This window comes from Archocentrus centrarchus, chromosome 15, assembly GCF_007364275.1.
Source record: "Archocentrus centrarchus isolate MPI-CPG fArcCen1 chromosome 15, fArcCen1, whole genome shotgun sequence".
Lineage (NCBI taxonomy): Eukaryota > Metazoa > Chordata > Actinopteri > Cichliformes > Cichlidae > Archocentrus > Archocentrus centrarchus.
In genome coordinates, this window is record NC_044360.1 from 9,544,930 (window position 1) to 9,571,018 (window position 26,089).

The 26,089-nt window shown below is 38.1% G+C and overlaps 1 protein-coding gene across 2 annotated transcripts in view; it reads left to right on the plus strand.

The window, feature by feature from the left end:
• Positions 1-26,054, plus strand: part of kcnh1a (potassium voltage-gated channel, subfamily H (eag-related), member 1a) — a 49,459-nt gene extending 23,405 nt beyond the window's left edge. The window contains exons 7-13 of one of the 2 annotated variants that reach the window (XM_030747992.1): positions 1,539-1,696; positions 4,991-5,259; positions 11,475-11,674; positions 13,777-14,029; positions 21,266-21,462; positions 25,185-25,544; positions 25,599-26,054. In XM_030747992.1, the coding sequence (XP_030603852.1) occupies positions 1,539-1,696; positions 4,991-5,259; positions 11,475-11,674; positions 13,777-14,029; positions 21,266-21,462; positions 25,185-25,544; positions 25,599-26,054 (1,893 nt within the window). Of the gene's footprint in view, positions 1-1,538; positions 1,697-4,990; positions 5,260-11,474; positions 11,675-13,776; positions 14,030-21,265; positions 21,463-25,184 lie in introns of both variants that reach the window. The other variant, XM_030747991.1, reaches the window with a different exon arrangement.
• The last annotated feature ends 35 nt before the right edge of the window (positions 26,055-26,089 follow it).

Consider the following 26,089-nt stretch of genomic DNA (forward strand, 5'->3'; position numbering starts at 1 on the left):
TGCAGACCACAGCACATTAGCAAAATCAATATCTGAACGTGCGCACACACAATAACACTAGCACTGAACTGCAGAGCAGACTGATAGGATTGCAGCTGTCTCTCTGAATCACTGATGGTGCTTCAGCATAGTTAAGCTGAGCAGACATGTATCTGCTGGTTATGTAAGTGAAGGAAGTTGTAAAATTTCATCCCATTTCACTTAAACGTTTTTAAAATCGACCGAGCAGATGCTTTGCGTCTTTTGTTATTCGCCATCTTATTTGTGTACTTTGTGTTTGCTGTTATGTTATGGTTCTTAAACAATCATTTATTCTTTAAAATGTATCTAAGTATTTATTTTTCTCTCATAGCATTCTGCTATACCATTACAGAGAATTCAGAATAGATCACAGTGTCAATGCATATATTTCCCCTGCTACTTTTACATATTTGAAAGATTAAAAGCAGTTTGTTAATCAGGATTTATCACCTTACACCAGTGGTTCTCAAACAGTGGGGGCTGCTGCTGATGGGGCAGAGAGTCACTATAGGTTTGGCATAGATGACCAAAGAAAAATATGGGCGCAAAGTAAGTTTGGTCAACTTTTGTAGGGGAAATAAAAAAATTTGCTGATGCTTTTGTTTTGGCTATTATGTCACTAAAATTTGACAGATTTTTTTTTTCACCTTCTGAAGTGGTGATGCCAGAAACATTTGAACAAATCTAAAGTTTAAATGAATAAAAATTATGTAAACTATGAGGGGAAAATAATATGTAATATTTTAAATACGTTTTACTTAATGGACTTTTTAAAATCCAGCAGTGGGAAATTGCAGCATTATCACAAGGAAGTCATAGACATGTCACAGATAAAACATACACTTAAGAGCAAAATAAAATGGCAAAAACATGAAAAGATATTTTCACCTGCAGCTTAACTAAAACAAAAAAGTAGACTAATACTTTTGAATACAACAATAGTATTAATTTGTATTAATAACATTTATAAATGGAAGTTAACATTTAACAGATGGATTAAAATTGTGAATATGTTACAATGTAGTTGTAAGCAATGTAATAATCACATAAGTGGCAGTACAGCACAGCTGCAATTAAATTTCTATAAATATCTTAAGGGTAGTAACTGCTGACAAAAACTTAAATTTGATTACAACTTAAAGGTAAGGTACCATATGGAGCTGTTTTTTGTAAACTGTTACTGCACTTTTTGGTACGTGACCGTCGAACTACAAAAACTAAACAGGAACCTCCGCATCGAAGCATTGCTTACATCTTACACCACAGGGAATTTATAGATGTGAACAAGTACATAATATAATGGTATAATGCATTTTTAATTTTTTACAGTTCTTATAAACAGCGCTTCTAAAACAGCAGACTTTTTGTTAACGCAGCAACATTGTGGTAGATACCTTCAAGTGCTGGATATGATACACAAGTGGTTGACTTAAAATTATATGAATTCAACTTTTTGTCATCTTTAAATGTCATCTCTGATATCTGCCTCTGTTTTATGTACTTCAATCCTGTTTTAGGGCATCAGCAGTCTATTCAGCTCACTTAAGGTTGTCCGGCTTCTCCGTCTGGGTCGAGTCGCCCGTAAACTGGATCACTACATTGAGTACGGGGCAGCGGTCCTGGTGCTGCTCGTGTGTGTTTTTGGATTGGCTGCTCACTGGCTGGCCTGCATTTGGTATGTTCAAGTCTTTTTATTAAGAATCCTACAGCTTGCTCTTACACAGTTAAACCAGGATACAGTAAAACCAATTTTAGGACCAGGAATTCCTAAAATTGTTTAAACAGGTAATCGTTACATTTTAGGCATTACTGTACTTGTACTTAAGGATTGCATAATACGTTCTGATTGACGGCCACATTTCGGGATGCATTAACAGCTCAGCTAATTAATATAAACAAGATCACTGTCTAAGTTAATGAGGTCATTAATTACCAGTTAGTTTTTGTCAACATCCTTGTTTTCACACATTTTAAACTGGCTGTTTTTCCCACACTTTAAAGCCAGAAAGAATTATTGTGGCTTCAAGGGAATTAGTTATTTTCTACCATTAATATGCAAATTTATGGAGCAAAGGCCTCCAAAGTCTAATCAGATCTTCTGCTCTACAGGGGGCAAGTGTGGCGGAAGCATTAACTTTCCATTGTGTGCTGTGCTTGATTTATTATGTTTATAAGAATGTCTTACACATGCGGAGTGACTGACAGAACCCATCATGACAAGTTAATATCCTGCATGCATAAATACAGAGGATTTGTTTGACAGTTCATGAGGAGCAATAGCTTTTCTCCTTCATAGATGTCATTTTCATAAGAGATCTTATGAAAAACCCTTATAACTATTTAACTACATATATTAACATAGATGTAAGATTTCAAATAGAGGCCATAACCAGTGTCATAAACGTTGTTTTTGGATTCAGACAGTGTAATCAAACTTGATAGACTGAAGTAGACAGTAATTCCAGTAAAAATAGCTCCCGTATCGTTTCCCTCCAAGTGGTTTCTGTGGTTGCCATGGTCACATGCTGAGCCGTGTTGCAGACTTGAGAAAAGTTAAAACATCATCAAGTGAGATGGCAGCAGCAACAGCCGTCGCCTCCCTCTTTCCTTTTTGCTGTCACTTTTTTTTAACATGGAAAAATGGAGGTGGTTGCAGCATGACACGAACACCAAGGCTGTAAATAAGAAAGTCATAATCCTGCTATACAATAACAAAAACGATTGAGTTTTGCTTCCTCGGGGCTATATAAAAAAATATTCAGATGATACAGTTAGATGAAGGGAAATGCATTCTATAATTTTCCACAGAGAAACCCAAAACAGAAGGAAAGAATGAAAACAGTGTATGTTGCATCACTGGGGTTATTTTTCCATCTCTGGAGCTTTCTGTAAGAAACTAGGTATCTTCAAGATCTTACACATAAATAGTCAACTCAGTCAGCTGCATTTTAAGCTGATTGCCTTTTTCACTTAATCTACAAAATTCAGAGTTCAGTTCTTTGAATTTAAAGTGAATTTGTGCACATTTATAGTTACAGTTTAAAACTAAAACACAGTTCCAAAATAGTTTTTTTTTTTTTTAAATGAGCTAGGCTAAGCTCTTTGTCCCCAATTTTCTGAAACTTCCCAGACTAAATGAATTACTGTACATTCACCAGCCACAAGCCACTTTGTTAGATACATCTGCTCATTTGCTCATTAATGCAAATATCAAATCAGCCAATGGGCATGGTTATTGGTGCCAGACGGCTGATGTGAGTATTTCAGAAGCTGCTGCAAACATCTCTAGCATTTACAGAGAATGGTCAGAAAAACAGAAAATATCCAGTGTGCAGCAGTTCTCTGAGCAAAAATGCCTTGTTGATGTGAGAGGTCAGAGGAGAATGGGCAGACTGCCTTAAGTTGATAGGAAGGCAACAATGACTCAAATCACCTTTCATTGCAACAAAAGTATGTAGAAAAGTATCTGTGAATACACAAGTCAAACCTCGAAGCAGATGGGCTACAGCAGCAGAAGATCACACCAGGTGCCACTCCTGCCAGCTAAGAATGGGAAACTGAGGCTACAGTTCACGCGGTGTCACCAAAACTGAACAGTTGAAGATTGGAAAAATGTTGCTCTGATGAGCTAGGCTGGCGTCATCATTCAAATAGTTCAATAGTTCAGGCTGGTGGTGGTGGTGTAATTGAATATTTTCTTAGCACACTTTGGGCCCAATTGTAGCAGTTGGTACCAGTTAAGTATAGTTTAAAATGCCACAGCATTCCTGAGTATTGCTGCTGACCATGTCCATCCCTTTGTGACCATCCCTCATCTTCTGATGGCTTCTTCCAGCAGGATCACACACTAGGTCACAAAAATAAGATCTCAGACTAGGTTCTTGAAGATGCATTTACTGTACTCAAAAGGCCTACACAGTCATCAGATTTCAGTCTAGTAGAGCACCTTTGGGATGTGGTGGAGTGGGACCTTTGCATCATGGCTGTGCAGTAACAAATCTACAGCAGCAGTGTGATACCATCATATCAATATGGACCGAAATCTCTGAGGAATGCTTCCAGGATCTTGTTCGATCTATGCCAAAAAGAATTAAGGCAGTTCTGAAGGCAAAGGGGGTCCAACACTGTACTAGCAAGGTATAACTAAAGACGTGGCCTGGGAGTGTGTGTGTATTACTGCAGAATCATAGACAGGTTAATATAAAATGCAAAGAAAAAAATCAGTCCAAGTATATGTTTCACCATTTAAACACATTCTCATAAAGCAGGACAACTAACTGAAAACCACTAACTTTACACATATATTTCATCTCTGGGGAAACTTCTCCAGTTGTTAACTCATTGTCTTGAATCTACAGTCTGTACTTCTGATAAGCAATGCACAAGCATAAACAGTCAATAAAAAGTTATTTCACATTGCTCATCAGAAAGACCTGTTGACAGCAGAAATTCATTGCAGGAAAATAGATTTGATGTAGGCTTAGTTGAAATAAATCAGCAGGTTTTTATATATATATATATTTTTTTAAAACAATAGACCGCCCATTTTTTTTTATTTATTTTTTTAATAAATATATGGGGTCTCTTGGTTTTTATGAATTTTTGGAGCTAGAAAGCACACAGTGACAGGAGGTAGGCTGAAAAATCATTATTGGTACCATTAAAAAGTAATAAACAGTGGGATATTTTTGTAACTCAAGCAGCTGTCTGGGAGATTTTGCTTTAGAACATGTGTCAAAGGAAAAAAAATAGACAAAATGTGAAAAGGCTTCTGTCTGGAGTGATACATTGATAAAAGAAGTCTTTCTGTTCCATGTCATGGCATCAAAAAGCATCTCTAGAAGCATTTGCATGCCTTGTTTAAGACTTAATATTCAGTTTATAACTACAGCTATTGCCTAGTAGAATTTAATAAGCAATTAAGTATGAACTGCAATATGAAATACATGATTGATCCTCTGCACTTCAGGTACAGCATTGGTTTTTACGAGGTTATTGATGAGGAAACCAACATCATTCGCAAGGACAGCTGGCTCTACATCCTGGCTGAGACAGTGGGCACACCATACTACTACAACACCAGCTCAGGGAATTGGGACGGAGGCCCTAATAACGACTCTGTCTACATTACTTCTTTGTACTTCACCATGACCAGCCTGACAAGTATAGGCTTTGGTAACATCGCCCCGACGACAGACGGAGAGAAAATCTTTGCAGTGGCCATGATGATGATTGGATGTGAGTAGAAGTGTTTTATTGTCCCGGGAATCTATCACATACAAGTTAAATCATAAGTCCATCTATGCTCTTTAAAGCCAAATCCTCTGAGGTGGTGAAGAAGTGAATTATGAATAGACTTATTGAAATTCAGTAAGTAACACAGATGATTAGCTAAGCAATCTTTCTACCTCTCCTGTTACCTTGAATGTGCTCAGATTGAATATAGTTCACTGCTGGCTGCACTTCTTATTTCATTTACAGTATCATGTACCTGTACTGTATTTGAATGATACTTTCACTGCCTAATGTGCAGTGTGTGTGTATATGTGTGTGTATATATATATATATATATATATATATATATATATATATATATATACATATATATATATATATATATACATATATATATATAAAAATAGATTTGACAGAATGTCACTCTATACCATATCTCAGTATGGGAATCATCCTCTTCATTCCCAAAGAGCAACTATTTCTATAGTCAGTCTAGTTTATAAATGCCTTATTTTCTTTTTTGTATGCTGACTTCAAATGGGGAAATTTACATTTATGAATGGACATTTGTACCATAGGTTGTATAAAACATGAAGCTGTTGGTTTAGTTTGGTTTGAACATTAGCGTTTTGGCCACCACCATGTTTGTGATTTGGAGCCAGAAGTTACAATATTTAGACAAGATGTAAAGTTTTATGCTGTAAAGTTTGGTATTTTAAAAAGTGGCAAATGGCCACTAGAGGAACTGCTGGTTTTGGCACTTCCACATTGGCTTCATTTTTAGTGTGTATACATCAGTTTCCACTTGATTCATACAGACCTCATCAGTAATGTTACATAGTATAAAATTAATATGACTTGTTGATTCAGTTTTAAAATTGCATGACATTTGTGAATTTGGAATGGGGCGGAATATGCATTTTCAAAAGAAAATAACCTTTGACCTCTCTGGGAGCATTTTTCATCATCAGTAGACTGACCATTAGATTAAATTGCTCTTTGATTTTTGCTTAACGACTAAAAAGGCTGACATTGTTTTATAAGTGATGCATTGTTGTTTTACCTTTAGCAGTGACTGATTGATCTGACCTTTTGAGTTTTCCTTTTTGACACTTAAGCAGCTTCCAGAACTATGTTCTCATAGAAATTCAACCATCACCAGCATTTAAAAGGGATAAATTGATCTGTTAAAGCCTAATCATTTTATTATCCTAGTAGCATCTGAGCTCATGAACATGCTAACTGTCCATTAGTCTGCTAGCTTTAAGCTAAACTTTATTTACTTTTTACTGGGACTTAGTTTATTTCACAGTGACTGCTAGCAAACACTTGCCAACCAGATGGGGAATACATATTTTTCCCCTCACAACTGGTGCTTACCAGATGGTTGCCATCTGGTCACAAGGGACATCAAAACTGGACATCAGATTATAAATGGCATCTCCTTCATTTGAACAATAGAATCGTTACTCAAGACTTATCAGACAATATGTATTCAATTGGATTTGAATAAAATTTTCATAATATGAATAATACGAAGCGGCTTTTTGTTGGGTTTGTTTTGCTTATTTACAGTCACTGTGTGTAGGAGAGAGTTATTTTTGGGGGGGCCAGAGTGCATCTTGTAATGAACATGGAAGTTTCACTAACAAGGTTTGGTCATCATACCAAAAATCACCTCACATCTCTGCTCTGTTCCTGGGTGCTTGATCTCAGTCCTTCAGCGCTCTAATTGGCCCAGTTGTCAGTGAATAATGTGAATTGCTGAAAAAGAATCAGAGATGTGGACAGGTTTGAATTGGGCTTCTGCACGAGTGCTTTAACAGTCTTATATAACAGCTGCTAAATCCAAACAAAACATATTGATATAATGATTATTATGTATGAGATATGTAGACAATGTAAAACAGAAAGCTCTGAGTTGTTTTTTTTTTCATTCCTATCAGCTCTTCTGTCAGTTTCAGGTCAGACCATTTTAATGCGTTGGCATATACAGATCAGTGTCCTGCCTAAGTGAGGCTCATTACCTCATTGTGCTGTTCAGTTGTGCTGAATTATTAAGAATTTCTGAGGCGTATTTGTGAAATGCCTCAGGAAAAAAACAACACAGCTGGAACAGTGAAGAAGATGGCAATGTCTCACAGGCTGTACCATTATTAAAAAAACATATGGTGCAGTGAAACAAGTACATCTGTATGTCACCAAGTGTGGTCTAATTTGCTAGTTTTTCTTTAAACAACTAACAATGACTGGATTAAAATTTGAGTCTTGCCCCTCATTTAAACAAAAACATGCAAACTGCTAAATGAGGCAGGTTTTCACAGTGTGCCCTTCTTTCCACATCTCAATATTTATAAGCTATCTCCTGCTTGTGTGGCTCATAAAGCAGTGTATGCCACAGCGCGGTGCCATTATGTGCGACTGCACACGGAGAGCAACACCTCGGAGCAATAACTGACACTGCCAGATCAATTTAGTGCAGCGTTCCCTCCGATCCCTCTGCAATCACTCCTCACCTCCACTGTACTTTTCTAAGCCACAATCTCAACCCTGAAACTTAGAGGAAGATTCACCTCCCCATACTTTTGGGCTGCTCTGGTTTTATGAATACACTCTTGTGGGAATTGGCAAAACTCATCTTGTCTTTGTCTAAATTTTTCATTGCGAGTTACAAAATAATCTTAAAGCACAAATATCTAAAATCAGACAGCCTCAGGAGGATTCAGTAGTAGATGCAATCTAGTGTAGTCCATGGCTGTTCTCTATGAAATATAGATGCCCTGATACTGTTCTATTTTTACCAGCAGCACTGGATCTGTGCTGGCAGAAGAAGATCACAGTGTGACGAGGGATTGCGGGATGGCATGGGGAAAAGGAAGAGGGAGGCAGGGGGGGGCATTATACATATGTCCTGTTTCTATAGCAACTGTTGGCCAGGGGCTTGAGTTTCTGACAACTGTCTTTTAACTACCTTCAAACAAGCCAGCTGTTGGATGGCGAGTGCTGTGTGATGAAGTTGCGTACGTCAGCAAGTAAAGAGCTGTTGGGAGCTAGATGAAGCTTCGCTCTGCAGGGACCGATTGAGTTTCCTTTGATACAGCATTCTCTGCTTATCAGAGACATCAGCATTGCCATCTGTGCTCAGGCTCGACGAAGCAGTCATGCCAAACTTTGGCAATTGTTAAATCATCATTAAACAATCATCTCCTTTTGAAAGAAGATGATTGTCATACTGTCTGTACTGTACCTCGATATGCTCCTTGCCTATCTTCCTATATACAGTAGATGTTGCTGTCTGGTGGTTTCCATTTTTGGACTTTGCTTCAACTTAATTAATTGGCTTAGATCAGGGGTGTCACACATATGGCGTGTGGACCAGAAAAAAAAAGGAAAAATGTGGCCAACTGGATGGATGGCAAAGTGTGAAAATTCCAGTATTCCTTTATTTTGCATGAGGAAGCATTGTGTTGCAATAAACATCCATCCATCTATACAGTTTGTTAACTGCTTATCAAATTTAGGGTCTGTGGGCGGCTGGAATCTATCCCAGCTGGCAAGAGGCAAAGTATACTCTGGACGGGTTGCCCATCCATCATGGGGAAAACACAGTGAGACAAACAATCACTGACCTAATGCCAATTTAGAATTACCAATTAATTTAATATGGATGTCATTGGATGGTGTGAAAAAGCAACAGTTCTTGGAGAAAACCCCATGCAGGCACACAGAATATGAACACACAGAAAGGCCCCAGCTGGCCAGTGACTTTACTAATAAGAGACAACAAAATTAAGGGAATTTGGAGGTATTACATAGGTTGCTCTGTAGTTTTGCTGGTCTGGCCCACTTGATGGCAAGTATGAGGCTCATGAACTAAAATGACTTTGACTCCCCTGCTTAGACCTCTGGTTAGTCACACATCATGGACTCTGGCATTGCTCCTTGGTTGTTGTTTTGGATCTTTAGTTTATAATATTGAGTCTTATGTTTTTGTGCATTTGAGTTTTCCCCGTGAATATCTTAATTTGAGTTTGAGTTTTGGGATGTCCTGCTTTGTCTTTTTATTCTTTTTTTCCTCCTAGTGTTTATGCTTTAGATTTTTGTATTGTTGTATTTTTTGACTCTGTTTTTTGTTTAGTTTGTCTTCCTTTGCGTCCTGGTCCACGTACTATGAAGCAAGTTTAACATATCCATGAAATCTTCACATTATCTAGCTTCACTTACTCCAACATTGACAGTCAAACTAAGCAGTCACACAAAGGTAATTATCAACTAAATGAATTAAGCCAGGGATTTTCAGTTGAGTTATATGCACATAAATGTGTTGGTGCTGGTAGCATGTGACCAGTCACAAACATGGATAAGTCTACTGGCAGCAGAGCAGCTCATTTAAAGATAAAACTATAAAAATACACAAATATGAAGAGATTAAACAGAAAATACAGAATGAAAGCAGCAGCGTGAGTCTACACGAGAGGAAAAGCACTGTAGTATAATACTAAAAGTGATGCTTGAATGTGTGTGAACTGCTTTGGTCAGTAAAACTAGAAAAGACATACTATATTAATAAAGTTTAGCCTATTTGAAGCTGGGAAAGAATGCTGACCATGCAAGCTAACAGACTTGCCAATATCACAGCTCTGTTATTAAGAAATTTTCATTAAAACACTTTCATTAAAAAATGGGAGAATCTGATGATTACAGTTGTTATTCCATTATATATTTATGAGTTTATGCCTTGGCCTTTCAACTGTAGCCCTGGTGGTGGTTAAGGGTCTGAGAGCAAGAAAAGAAAAAAATATAAAAAGACAAAAACCAAGGAATAAAGTTGTGTCCAAAAATATTTATTTATGATGCTCACCTGACACACTGTCCACACACCAAGGTCCAAGGGCTCTTCCAGTAAAGGGGACACTCGTTATTAGACAATTGATTGTTCAGTAGATAGAGATGTCATACTGTACCTGTTGCTCTCTAATGTGGAACATAACCTGCTTCTTGAGCAGGTTAGGTCTGCAGCATAGCTTACAGTGGTCATGGGTCCCAGTAAGAAGTGAACTGCTTTCGTAATATTGAAACCCCAGAGTTAACCCTGAAGTTACGTTGGTAAGCCCAAATCCTGCTGCCTTTAGCTCTGTTCTTTATTTTTCACGTTTTACTTTGAAAGTTTGTATTTTCTTGTCTCTTGCCTTGAGTTCTACTTCCTCCCCTGTGATTGTCTTGATTGTCTGGAGAGAGTTTGGAGAGATTACATTTATGCAAGATGGAGACTGGGAGATTTTTATTACCTTTGGACACAGATTTTCTTTTTTATCTACTGGCGTTCATTCCTGCAAATGAGCAATACTGACATATCCAAGGTGTACTTTGCTTCTCTTCCTCATATGTTCTGAGTTGTATAAGCAGCTAAGATGGTATAAACTATGTACTATTAATAACATTGCAGTACTACTAAAACTGAAGTTATGGTTATCCTCACCCAGGAGGAGTTTTGAGTGCTTTTTAATTAGTATTATTCCCCATGTGGTTTTTCACCCCTTTGATTGTGCGCCGTGAAATAAACAAACATACACAAACAATTGCTCAGGTTACTGTCATCATCTGAGGATAATTGAAATGTGTGGCTGGCATGTTTCCTCTCCGTCCCTTCTAGCAGGGCTAATTAGGGCTCCGCTGCCAGGAGAACAGTGCACACACTGAGCAGACATCTGATGGCTTTGATCCACACATACACGCCAGCTGTTGCACCAGTTCAACCACCCAACCACCTCGGAGATGCTCAGCTCTTCTCCTTCCGTTGCTTTTCATTTAATTCATCTATTACAAATTATGTTATGTTGTGGGATGTAGCTGCACGGGGCTGGATGGTTGCATGTGCTCAAAATGAAGCTCTAATTATAGTTCTCCTTTTGGTGAGTTTTGTTGATTGTATCTGGAGGCAGTCATAGGTAGTAATGGTTAATTTCCCATGTGATAAATTCAAGTATAAGCCACATAAAACAATATTAAGTCTTAAAGCACATTTGTTCTGCAGTGTAGAAATAATCATAATCGTAAATTAAGCTTTTGGAGATTTTTATGTAATTGTGAATGAATGATTTATTGATATGTTTATTAGCTTCTTAAAACCCACCCATTGCTATTTTTAGATCTGTCTTTGTTGATGTTTCAGATTTTCTGTTAATGTATTCTTTTGTATTTTCTCTATATTTCTCCAGCCCTTCTTTACGCCACCATTTTTGGTAACGTGACAACGATTTTCCAGCAGATGTACGCCAACACGAATCGTTATCACGAGATGCTCAATAGTGTCCGGGACTTCCTCAAGCTCTACCAGGTCCCCAAGGGCTTAAGTGAAAGAGTTATGGACTATATCGCCTCCACCTGGTCCATGTCGCGGGGTATAGACACTGAAAAGGTACATCAGCATGCCTTTACTGGTTGTTTACTTGGTTGTTGTTTCATCCTGATGAACTGTGAGTTAAAACATCATCTGGAAGTCAGAAACATTGTAAAATCGTGTGCTGTTTGTACTCCAGTTCTACAGTTTACTGTAATATTAGGAAGCTGTAGAGCTATAGCGGTTTGATGGATTGTCGTTGAGTTTTTAGCTGCTACCTGTCCTTCCTGTTTCTTGTTATTAACATATGATGTCTGTTAATTTTGGGATTTTAAATAATGTGCAAATAGCAAGATGTTAAGACTATAGAAACATAGGGTAGTTTATATGATATAACCACTTACTTTCGGGCAGCATTTATCAACCTGCTAAAAAGAGATGCCACTTTGGTGCTCATTCTGTCATGATGCTAAAACAATCTGAGTGTGTTCAAATTAAGCATTAAAACCCGGAAGCACAGACACTGAAATGGTGCCACTCTGGTTGATTGCAAGCCAGAAAGCATTCATATCACTGCATCTCATTTAAATCCATTTATTATATCATTTCACCTCCAATTAGGGTCTTAACTACAATGACACAGGGATTTTATTACAGGGGCCACAAGAATCTTATGCTCACCGCTATCTTGTCCTTTCTATGTTGAGGTTGCACTGCATCTATGTATCATTTCTTTGTCTGACTGCAGGCCACACTAAAGGGTCTAAACATGGCACATAATCCCTCTCTGCTTGACATTCATCTTCAAAGAGATATGTTTTAAAGGCAGAACCCTGTGACAGCCTGGCATCCTGTTGATTAGGTGTACTTGGAATGACATGCTGCCACTCAGTGACGCTCAGCAGAGGTGACTGGACTCTGCTGGTAGCAGCACATGTGAAACCTGACACATATTTAGTCCCAATCGACAGATAAGCTGACTGCTTCTGAAGTTGTTCTCACCTCTATTTTTTTTTTTAATCTGCTGCATAAGTGTTGGTTGTTGTTTTTTTTTTTCAGTGCCAATTAATATTTTGAGAACAATAACACGAACTAATGAAAAACATGGAGGCAGATACTACAGAAATTCACGGGAGGCATATACTGTGTATTATATCACGCACCATTTAAGAAGGACCTGCAAAATATTTACAATGGATTTCACATTAAACAATAAGCTTAAGTTAAGTCTTAAGGAGCTGTATTTTTTTTTTTTTTAACTCTCATTAAGTCTGTCTTCTTTTCCGGTCTTCTCATTTAGCACTGTACAGATGCAGAACATCTGTTTATATACACTTAACCACTGACCACTGAAATGTGGAGTGTCATGAAGAAAAATTATAGACAGGTACATCTGTTTATGGTTTTACTGTCTGCAGTTTGTTTACATGAAAAGCATTTTGCTCATTAACTGAACTCAAGTCAAGTGATGTTTTAAAATGGATATTTTAGTAGACTCTATTAAAAACAACAAAAAGCTTATATAATAAACATATTGAATACCCTCCTTTTTGATAGAAGTATTAAATGGGTGTGATCACATGATCACATGTGACTCTGCCCATAAAGAATCAAAAACCATACTTTATTCAGCTTATTATTATTAACCAGTGATATGTTTGAATAACAGCCTGGGCAGCCTCTGTTTATGGTGTCATTATTAAACAATGAAAAATCAGAATGAAGTAGGCCCTAAAAAAACTGCTATAGGACAGGTCTTTCAAAAATGCCTGCATGGGCAAGTGCTTCATTTTATACACCAGTGGCAATGGGACTGAAAACACCTGAATTCAAAGATTAAGAGCTGTGACCCAGTCCCTTTGCCCATATAGTATATGTAGGCCTTTTTCTGTTCACATTTGTTAACAAGGCAAAGCAACATTGGAAATGATCTTTTATATAATTTCAGCGAAGCAGTCACTGCCTATTCTGCTAGGACCAAATGAATCACTCCCTCGTATATAAGCCCACACATATCAACCTTAATCACTTACTGATGATTAATGGTTCCAAATGCACTTAATGCATCAAACCAGGTAAACAGATCACCTATATGTACGTCACACTAGTGAAACAAGACAAGCTGTGGTGGTGGTCCATGTAGTGTGCATCATCAGCTCTTCTTTCTTATTTGTTTCCAGGTGTTACAGATTTGTCCGAAGGACATGAGAGCAGATATTTGTGTTCATCTCAACCGCAAAGTTTTTAAAGAGCACCCAGCTTTCCGGCTGGCCAGTGATGGGTGTCTCAGAGCACTGGCCATGGAGTTTCAGACTATCCACTGCGCCCCCGGTGACCTGATCTATCACGCTGGTGAAAGCGTGGACAGCCTCTGTTTTGTGGTGTCAGGATCACTGGAGGTCATTCAGGATGATGAGGTAGTGGCCATTTTAGGTGAGTAAAGTTCTTTTGTTTAAAAAAAAATCCTTACTTTTAACAAGTTTTCTGCACAACATTTGTCTTTATATATGTGTTTGAGACCACACATAAAATTTTTGATTACACTTAAGTGTGTATAAAGGATTCAACTTAAAGTAAAAAGAATACCTCCTACTTAGTCTTACTGAAACAACTGAAAACAAAGTGCTCTGCTACTGGCTGCACCTTTACCACCTTTACCTGACAGATTTAACCAAAGCAGGTGCAACAGATTTATCGTCAGCCTCCTAAAATAATGGTCCAAGTCATTTTTTTCTGGGTTTTTCAGAAACCACAAAAAATAGAACCAGATATTGAAAATATGATGATTTTTATTAAATATAGTTCATTATTTTAGGAGGGTGATGTTATATAACAAAATAAATGTCAGGTACTTCATTTTTCGTTATATTTATAAACTCACCAGATAGCAGGATATCAACCCTGTTCTCTTTTTTTAACCTTCTCCATAATGTTCTTCTTAACTGCTTTGGTCTTTTCACTGCTCATACTGAGGCTGCTGGCTTGTGGACGGCCCTGAGCTCTGGTTAGCTTTAGCTTCAGCCCCTTTCCTTTAGTTAGCGTCTTCAAACAGGGCATGTCCAGCTGGGTGAAGGTGATTTAAGTGTCTTATTAGGTTTGTTGTTACAAATGATTTTGTGGTGGTTCACCCACGGTTTACTTTGACGTACTTTTTGTCTTCCTTCACTCACTAACAGCCGCAGTCGCAAGCTGACGACACGTTAGGGTGTGGCTGTGAGTGTATGAGCGACAATTTGCCTGCACTTACTACACTGAAAATTTACAGTATATGTGACAATACTTTCAGGCCTTTTGAAGATATTTTCACCGTAATATAGAAATATACATAGTTGATGGTGGAAATCATAGTTTTTATTAATGGGAGAAGGATCACGGCTTCCCATTCATCCACTGTCGAAGCAGCTGCAGATCTGCTCAGTTGTCTTGTAAAGTTTTGGATTTTTGAGGCTGTGTGATTCAGACGCATCTATAGTAGTATCTTTAATCTGAATTTATTATCTTGGAGGCAAAGCAATACCAAAAAGCTGGATGATAGCATAGAGGAATTTGAGTCAAAGTGGCCTCCAGCTCTCTCTGAACATCATAGCAAGAAAATAATTTCGTTAAAAGACTTATTTAAATCCTCCCTTTGTGTGTGTGTGTGTGTGTGTGTGTGTGTGTGTGTGTGTGTGTGTGTGTGTGTGTGTGTGTGTGTGTGTGTGTGTGTGTGTTTGTCGCAGCACTTTGCAAACACTGTCTGCAGTGTAAGCTGAACTGTTTGGGGATCATTTTCTGCTGAGTGATGGATTCAGGATTTGGACAAGAATGTGTTTGTCACAGATACACAATCCTCGCAGTAACATGTCAGATAAAGTCCGGTATTTTCAGTTTTATCCCTGAAATCCATTCAGTCAGCTCACCTACTTTGGACCTGCATTGTAATAATCTTGAGTACATCAATTTTACTGCATTTTCATATTAAGATTTTTTTTCATGAACAGCCACTTAGGTCTGTCCCCATAAATAAATATTGTGTGAAATCAATAAAAGATATTAGAACTTTAAACAACTGGAGTAATGAAGATTTGCAATAACAAATATTATTTAAACTTCAGTTTTGTGGTGCAAGCTGAGTGAAGTCCAAGGGTCTAAAAGTTAATTTGTTACCTGAAAAATCACTTAATAAACCTAATTAAAATGATGTTGTGCACTTTAAAGACTAGCTAGAATAAGATTGTATGGTTAATAAGCGTCTCGGAAATTAGTCTCCGATATTTGGTCAAATTTGTCAACACAGCCAGCCTAGGGAGGCATTGGTGTCTGGGATGTCTATGAGAATATGGCCAGTACAGTATTATTGTAACTCAAATGAAATTAGGTGTAACTAAACCAAATTGAAAATGCAAATTAAAGTAAAGTTATGATAACACAGGAATGAACAGAAACACCTGTGATCTTTCAGTCATCAGAGGTTATGATCAGTACCTGTGCCACAGACTCATTTCTAGGGAACATGTGATATGGCTGTCTGGATTGACTTTTCAGTGGTTTATAGAAAATGTTTCACCTACTTAGAGCTGACTGTATGAAATCTGTAAAATAGAGGTCTTCAGTTTCAGTCTGTAATCCGATATGTATCCATATGACACCCCTGAGAATTATAAATTCATTTTTCAAACACAGGAAACCCAACGGAACAGCATCAAATAAATAAATAAATGGCATTATTTTCACATACCTGAGTATTTCACTTAGAAGTTGGTAGAAACAAAAAAGTAAATACTGGACGTAACATTTTCCAATGACTTGCTCATGAGGGATTGCTGGATTGTTGGAGTTCTCTTTGTAATGTTTTAGGGTCTTTTCCTTTTAATATTAAGCGTCTTGAGATAAAAAATGGTGAACATAATGGAAAACCACGTATTCCCCTGAGGAGTTGTTAGAAACCAAAGGCAGAGCTAAAAGAGGGTAAATATCATTACATTTGCAGTCTGCTTGCTCATGAGTGATTTATTAGCAAACACATTTTTACAAAGGCCACTAATTTCCTAAAGTATTTTTCCCCACAGTGGTTATGATAGATGCTTTGACCTGAGACCTGTGCCAGTACATGAGACCATACATGACCTAATTAAAGTAAGCGCAGTATCAGCATCTGTAATGATCTACGCCTAATGAATATTGATAAGGACCAATTGCTAACTGCCTTGATACTTCCCATGTTAGTGAAGCCAGTTCTTCTTCCATTGCATCTAGATTTGATCATATTTAACAAATATAGTAGAAGATTTTTCTAGCAGAACATTTTCTTGTTAAAACATCATCCTTTAATGTGCTATGTAAGTCATTAAGTGAATAATGGATGCCATTCTCTGGTAGGCCTTGGCTGGTTTCCGTCAATAACTTTCTTCTTTGCTCTTTCCATAAATCAAAATACTGTTAACATGAAACCACTGAACCGGGTGATGACTATAGTAGAGCCTATAAGTAATGAATAAATTGTTTCTTTGCATTGAATTCCCTAGGAAACTGATGGCACAATAAAAAGAAAGAACACGTAAAGTACATCTGCTAATAAGAAAAGCATCTGGTTTAATCAACTACTGCTATTTTTACCTCTCTATAAACATATACTGTATGGTCGCGATTTATGCTTTTGCCACTTAAAAAATTAATTTTCATACACTGCATGCTTTTCATGATATAAATAACAAGATATTTCAGTCAAAACAAATGTATTAATCTTTCCTGGAGTTAAAGTTCATGACAAGCTGAGTCGTAGTACACCTTTGTTCAAGGTAATTTTATGGTAATGTTTAGCTTCTCTAACTTAAAAAAGTGCTGTGCATGAGTCACAGAAGACAGATGTTATAAATTACTGAGTTGGTCTAATGAGCTTTAGATTATAAAGGTAATTTAACACTCTTTATAAAGGTTTAAAAGCTATAATTCATATATTATTAATAGTTAATAAATCCATTGTAAGCCATTACCTTGAACAGAAAAAAATCTAGCTTTATCTTTGTTCAGTTTTAAATATACATACAAGTCTCCTCAAAAGAACAACAGGATTTTGTTCCAGCTGTTCTGCAGCATCTGTCATTCTGGAAGGGGACTTTCTAAAACCTGCCATCAAGTAACTACAGCTTTTGTCACATTTATAGGGCTCATAGATAAAACTTTGGCATATAGGTTTTACTACAGTAGAAGTCGTTCTGAAAGTGCTGTATCTAACTTTAAGGATCTAATTCCTCCATTATTATGCTCTTCAGTGCCATGTGCCAACACAGTGCAGAGCAGCTACCTAAACTCTGCTCCCAGTGAGGTCGATTATCTCGTCAATAATTTTACATCTGCACTGCGTACGACTTTGGATACTGTGGCTCCTCTGAAAAGGAAAGCCTCAAATCAAAAGTGCCTGACTCCGTGGTATAATTCACAAACACGCAGCTTAAAGCAGATAACCCGTAAGCAAGAGAGGGAATGTCAACTCACTAATTTAGAATTTGCTCATTTAGCCTGGAAAAAGAGTTTGTTGCTCTATAAAAAAGCCCCCCATAAAGCTAGGACATCTTAATACTCATCATTAATTGAAGAAAATAAGAACAATCCCAGGTTTCTTTTCAGCACTGTAGCCAGGCTGATAAAGAGTCAGAGCTCTGTAGAGCCGAGTATTCCTTTCACTTTAACTAGTAATGACTTCATGAATTTCTCTACAAATAAAATTTTAGACATTAGAGAAAAAATTATTCAAAATAATTTTTTTTAATCTTCGTGTTCGGCTGCTTTCAGCACTGCTGGTATTTTTTTAGACTCTTTCGCTCCAATTGATCTTTCTGAGTTAACTTCAATAGTTACTTCCTACAATCCATCAACATGTTTATTAGAAGTCTTTCCATTTATTGATGCTTCGATCTTAAAAATGATCAGTCTGTCTTTATTAGTTGGCTATGTACCACAGACCTTCAAGGTGGCTGTAATTAAACTGCTACTTTAAAAAACATCACTTGATCCACCTCTCTTAGCTAATTATAGGCCAATCTCCAACCTTCCTTTTCTCTCAAAAATTCTTGAAAAAGTAGTTGTAAAACAGCTAACTGATCATCTGCAGAGGAACGGTTTATTTGAAGATATTTCAGTCAGGTTTCAGAATTCATCGCAGTACAGAAACAGCATTAGTGAAGGTTACAAATTATCTTCTCAGGACCTCTGACAGTGGACTCGTCTCTGTGCAGCTTTTGATACTGTTGACCATAACATTTTATTATAGAGATTAGAGCATACTATAGGTATTAAAGGTAAATGGGGAGTCTTCTTCACACACTAAGGTTAATTATGGAGTTCCACAGGGTTCTGTCCTAGGACCAATTTTATTTACATTAAACATGCTTCCCTTAGGCAGTATTATTAGAAAGCATTGCATAAATTTTTCATTGTTATGCAGATGATACTCAGCTCTATCTATCCATGAAGCCAGATGACGAACATCAATTAGTTAAACTGCAGGAATGTCTTAAAGACATAAAGGCTAATTTCCTGCTTCTAAATTCAGAGAAAACGTTCTTGTGCTCGACCACACAAATCTTAGAAACATGGTGTCGAACCAGATACTTAGTCTGGATGGTATTACCTTGGCCTCCAGTAACACTATGAGAAATCTTGGAGTCATTTTTGACCAGGATATGTCCTTCAATGCACATATTAAACAAATATGTAGGACCACTTTTTTGCATTTGCACAATATTTCTAAAATTAGAAACATCCTGTCTCAGAGTGATGCTGAAAAGCTAATTCATGCATTTATTACTTCTAGGGTGGACTATTGTAATTCATTATTATCAGGCTGTCCTAAAAGCTCCCTGAAAAGCCTTCAGCTGATCCAAAATGCTGCAGCTAGAGTACTGACGGGGACTAGAAAGAGAGCAGATTTCTCCCATATTGGCTTCTCTTCATTGGCTCCCTGTTATGTAAATCATAGAATAGAATAGAATCTAGAATAGAATTTAAAATTCTTCTCCTCACATACAAGGTCTTGAATAATCAGGCCCCATTTTATCTTAAAGACCTCATAGTACCGTATCACCCCAATAGAGCACTTCGCTCTCAGACTGCTGGCTTACTTGTGGTTCCTAGGATACTTAAGAGTAGAATGGGAGGCAGAGCCTTCAGCTTTCAGGCCCCTCTTCTGTGGAACCAGCTCCAAGTTTGGATTCGGGAGACAGACACCCTCTCTATTTTTAAGATTAGCCTTTTTGATAAAGCTTATAGATAGGGTTGGATCAGTTGACCCTGAACCATCCCTTAGTTATGCTGCTATAGGCCTAGGCTGCTGGGAGGTTCCCATGATGCACTGTTTTTTTTTTTTATTCACCTCTTTTTACTCTGTTTATACTTCAGTCTGCATTTAATCATTAGTTATTATTAATCTCTGTCTCTCTTCCATAGAATGTCTTTTGTCCTGTCTCTCTCCCCTCAGCCCCAACCAGTCGCAGCAGCCCCTCCCTGAGCCTGGTTCTGCTGGAGGTTTCTTCCTGTTTAAAGGGAGTTTTTCCTTCCCACTGTCGCCAAATGCTTGCTCATAGGGGGTCATTTTGATCGTTGGGTTTTCTCTGTATTATTGTAGAGTCTTTACCCACAATACAAAGCACTTTGAGGCGACTGTTTGTTGTGATTACATACATATAAATAAAATTGAATTGAATTGAATTGAATATACACTCACCCTTAGGTGCACCTTGTTAGTTCTGGGTTGGGCTTCCTTTTTTGGTCCATATTGACATGATAGCATCACACAGCTGCTGCAGATTTGTTGGCTGCACATCCATGATGTGAATCCCCATTCCACTACATCCCAAAGGTGCCCTCTTGGATTGAGATCTGGTGACTATAGAGGTCATCTGAATACAGTGGTACAACACTTGGTTGTAACATTGTCGTGTTCAAGAAACCAGTTTGAGATTTTAGCTTTGTGACATGGCACATCAGCCTGCTAGAGGCAGCCATCAGGAGATGGGTATACTGTGGTCATAAAGGGATGGACATGATCAGCAACAATACTCAGATAGACTGTGGTATTTATATGGGGCTCAGTTGGTGCTAAAGGGACCAACATGTGGTGAGAAAATATCCTCCACACAATTACACCGCCACCACCAGCCTGAACCAGTGGCAGTGACAAGGCAGGATACTCATCGGCATACCTTGGTTGTAACAAGTGGTTATTTAAGTTTCTGTTCACTTTCTATCAGCTCTAAGCAGTTTGGCCATTCTCCTGTAACCTCTGGCATCAACAGAGAACTCATTGGATATTATCTCTTTTTAAGTAAACCCTAGAGATGGTTGTGCAGGAAAATCCCAGTAGATCGGCAGTTTCTGAAATACTCAGACCAGTCCTTCTGGCACCATGCCATGTTCAAAGTAACTTAAATCACCTTTCTTCTCCATTCTGACACTCCATTTGAGCTTCAGCGGGTTGCCTTGACCACGTCTAAATGTTCTGCGTTGCTGCCATGCAATTGGCAGCAACACAGTGGAATGTAGAAATCTACATTAACAGGCACTTGAACAGGTGTATCTAACAAAGTGTCCACTAAGAGCAAATCCATATGCATTAAACTGCATGTGCATTTTACCTGGAAGAGCAGATCTTGTTGATGAATTAACAGATAAAGCGATGTGCTCTCTCTGCAGGAAAGGGAGATGTATTTGGGGATGTTTTCTGGAAAGAGGTGACTCTGGCTCAGTCCTGCGCCAATGTCCGAGCTCTGACCTACTGCGACCTCCACGTTATTAAACGCGACGCTCTGCAGAAGGTGCTGGAGTTCTACACAGCATTTTCAAACCACTTCTCTCGAAACCTGCTGCTCACTTACAACCTGCGCAAGAGGGTGAGTGACTGTTCAGATACCAGATCCAGTTAACTGCATTTGGATTTAGGCTTTACACGGAAGTTTTCATCTGCAAAAACATCAGCTGTCTGCATATTTGTACAGAAAAAAAAAATCATTTTATTAGTAAAAATAGAAAATATTTGGAAATTGTAATAATATTTTTCTTAACACATACAAAGTGATTAAAAAAATGGCAAAATTAGGGAAGGAAAATGACAAAGAAAGTAAAAAAATAACAGTTGCCTGCTGATTTAATACAACTGTATGTTGTACAACAAAATGATACACCCTGATTGAAAAACCCTGATTAAACACTACCACAAAATTATAATGTTTAATCAGGGTTTTTCAAATGCAAAAGCTGAATATCATACTGTAAGGGAAGGCAGGTTTTATTCTAATCTAAGTTGAGATTGCATTAAATTTAACAAGATGAAGGTCTGGAGAATTTATTAAATGGATTCATCAATATTGTGACTCTAACCAAGATATATCTACTCATGTCAATGCATTTCACAGTAGAAGACAGCCTACTTTTCATCATCTGACGCCGCTTGCTTTACAGCTACAACGATGAATCAAAGTGAACCTAGTGGCAAACATTAAATTGGTGTCGGTAAATATATGCTCGCACTTATTGATGCATTTTAAATAGAAGCACGTAACTGCCATTCAGGGAAAAGGTAACCACAGAAAACCTCATACTCAACCTGGAAATTTTATAGAGACAGCCACAGTAGAAATGTAAATCAACAAATAAATAAATAAGGTAAGGTAATTGTTTTCTGGCTGTCGTTTATCTATCAGACACATGAGAGGAGCATAACTCTATTAGTCTACTGGATTCATGTATTAAGTATATAAATCCAGTAGAGAATATACACGTCCTGCTCTATAAAAAGAAATGCACGTACTGCATGCAATCACACATCATTTGCATACAAAAACACAGTTCCATTAAAAATATTAAAGCCACTCTTACATCCTTCATCCTTCAAATGAGCAGCTGTGATCAACAATACAAGTGTAGCTACCAATCATTACTTCATTCATAGTGAGGTTAGCCTGCCTGGGAGAGTGCAAGTTAGATTGGATTGCTTGCATTTGAAGAGGCAGTCTCATCTGCTGCACTAAAGTTACTATTCACCAGGGTCCCACATGTCCTGAATGTATGCAACTGGGAAATCCAGGTATGGGTTGACTAAGGTGCCTAATGCTCCCTTCAAATGGAGCTCCTGAGATTGTGTTTTTGACTTGGGTGATCCAGCAGAGCAAGTGATGTGCATTTAAGTGGCTCTATCTGTAAATGGTCTAAGTTGTGAAAGCTTTGTTGCTACAGAGAGAAAAGCTGATGTCCTACCTTTTCAAACGTGATGAGTGCCTTTCTGCATGTTGCAGTTCAGTGCCATGTCTGACAAAAACTCCAAAAGAAAACACAGTGCCCATACTTTCTAAGTTAAAACTGCCACATAAGTTAGTTCAGTCAGATACTTTCTATTTGAAATGATTTATTACAGTAGCAGACTATAGTTAGAGGTCATTATTCCTTGCAATGTGTTAGATATAAAACTGGGGTGTGATTAGCCTGTAGGTGGATGCTGGGTGGTGAAGAGGTTAAAACAGCAGGCAGCGATGGAGGGCAGCAGTGCACTGACATGTCACAGAGAGAGAGAGATAGGATGACTTGCAGATTAAATGAATGGCAAAATTGGGAGAGTTTGTTTGTTACAGCAGGGGGGCAGTGAAGAATTATGCATGTGTATAAATGCAGTGCAGCTTGAACTGCCTGGACTAGCTTTGCTTCATTTGGGGCAATAATAGACTCTTCTCTTGAGTACAGTAAAAACAACCCAATAAATTATTTTGTTCAATTAGCCTTTTGGTATGAACTTTTAGAACAGAGGAAAAGCTAAAATGTTATTCAGAGTTTAGCTATCTGTACATACTAAGTTAAAGAAATGGTTGGAAATTTGAAAAATATTCATATTCCTGCAGAGAGTTTGATTAAATGAGTGCTAGACCGTTAAACTGTCTGTTATCTGAATTACGAGTTAGCATTAGTTAATAAGAAATATCAGTATAGAAATGCCAGGCTAAGTTAAGGTATTTTCTTGATTTAATAGTTTTTCTGTCATAGAAGGTCTGAATTATTTGATCTGTAAACACAAATATATGTAGAGGATCCATTTTTATGTTCTGAGATTATATAACAAAACATAAAAATGGATCCTCAAAAATTCTGCATTAGTTTGACTCACACCATCAGCCTGTTAGCTTAGAGACTCAGAAACAGCATTAAACACACTGTGACGTGTTGCTGACGGTTTGCCAGTTTATGGTTCTTCAGTTTTTGTATAGAACAAATAAAGTAGTGTAGTGTCTGAAATGCCTATGTGAAACTGCATGTATGTTGTCTCCTAAAGGTGTAGGAAAATTCCAGCAAGGGGCCTCTCAGTTTGGGAGCTCAAACCACACTAGATAAACTATAACAGGTTAATTGGTGCTGGCAAGCAGATTTTGACATCTCTTTAAGGGCTAGTCCAAAGCTAGGCTCTATGCGAAAGTGCAGCTAAACATGGCTACATATTTTATTTACCAGCATGAGAAATTTATATATTTTCCCACCAAACTCTTTATTTTTGAACTGATGACAGTATATGAGAGTATGATGCTCCTAGTATAGTCACACTGTTCTAATTAATTGATGGATTTTATTCAGATGTTACAGAGATGCTGTAGCAGCTGTTTTGACTCATCTGTGTCACTTTTAGGACTTTTCTTCACGCCAAGTATCATTGTGATGTCTTAACAGCACTGTTAAAGTCTACTCCAGGATTACTGGAGCTTACTTGAGCTTACTTTGGAAGAAATGTGGTTCAGAGAGCAAAAGATATTATTTGTCAACCCGAGTATGTTCTCTCAAGTGAATTTGTATTATTGCCCTCAGGTCGGCACTATCATTCTCTCTTGAGGAAAACAAACCGCTACTCATATTCCTTCATATGTTCTTCTATTAAGCTGCTAAATGTCAAGAGCAGCAGCTTGCTCTTATTTTCATCCGCTTATGTATAAGTCCATGTGTGGGTTTCTGCTCGGAGACCTTAACGTTGAGCTGCTCACTGACAAACTGTGCGTTGGACGTTGAAGACTGTGACTTCTGTATAATTGTGAGGTAGCAAATTGAATTGCCCATTTTAGGATAAATGAAGTTTTTCAAAGCTCCAGAAGGATATTGAAGGTGGACAAAATAACAATTTATGCCTGAACATGCAAATATAGAATATAATTTTTTTCTTATTCATTGAACCCTTAATCAGTGATTAAGAAATTACTTACTGAGATTGGGACACTTTCAAGCACAGACATAAAGCTACTAAGCTAAAAACTGAAAATACAAAATCCCTAAAGCACGGTTGTCCATTAGCATCAGTTGGGTGGTAAGCTGACAGTGTGTCTTCACTCGCTGAAGCCAGCGGCTTGATATGAACTTTACCTATATGCCATGGGAATTAGCCTTTTAAAGGTGACATTTGCAAAGAACACACATTTTGAAATTTTGGCAATCTTTCACACACAATCAATGAGAGAGATGGTGAAAATGACGATCTGGTTTTGTACTACTTCAGGAGACTAAACTGACATTGAGAAGAGTAGATTGGGTGTTGGGTTTATTGTTATGATGGTCTTTTAATCATAGTAATTTTAAATTGTCTTCTTAGATTGTCTTCCGAAAGATCAGTGATGTGAAACGGGAGGAGGAGGAGCGACGGAACCGTAAAAATGAAGCACCTCTGAACTTGCCGCCAGATCACCCGGTACGAAAACTCTTCCAGCGTTTTCGACAGCAGAAGGAAGCCCGCATGGCAACTGGGAAACCAGAACCAGATGAACAAGATATTGAGAAGGGTCCTCTCTATGTGGACATCCCCAAAGATAAAGCAGCTATTACAACTACCAGTATTGTCACAGTAACAGAAAGCCCAGCAACACCTTCATCTTCAACTCCTCAGTCACCATCACTTCTCAATTGTACGGCCACAGACAAGGCAAAGCTGCAGGTGCCATCATCCATTTCTTTGGTTGGAGGCCGTTCTGCTGAACCAGCCAAAGTCAAAGGCTGGGGTCGCTTTAAGGAGTCAATGGCCAAAGCTGACAAGTGGAACACAGTGGCTAAAGCTGAATCCATGGAGACTTTACCTGAACGAACCAAGGTGCAGGAATCCCCGATGTCTCTAAAGAAGACAGACTCTTGTGACAGCGGTATTACCAAAAGTGACCTGCGCCTGGACAAAGTGGGTGACTTCCGCATGACACCCCAGGACCGCAGTCCTGCCCAGCCTTCAGAAATGAGGCATTTCTTCTACCCCATCCCAGAGCAAACGCTTCAGGCCTCACTTCAGGAGCTCAAGCTGGAGCTGAAGGATGACCTTAAGAACCTAAATGTTCGAATGTCTGGCCTAGAGGCACAACTCACAGAAGTCCTAAAACTCCTCAAAGCCAGGAAATCAAGCTGTGGCTCTCCACAGCATCTTTTTGACATTTCTAGACCTGCTTCGCCAGAACTGGATAAAGAGGACATCTTCTCGTGAAGGATGAAAGAATCATCAGGCAACAGTCGACCATA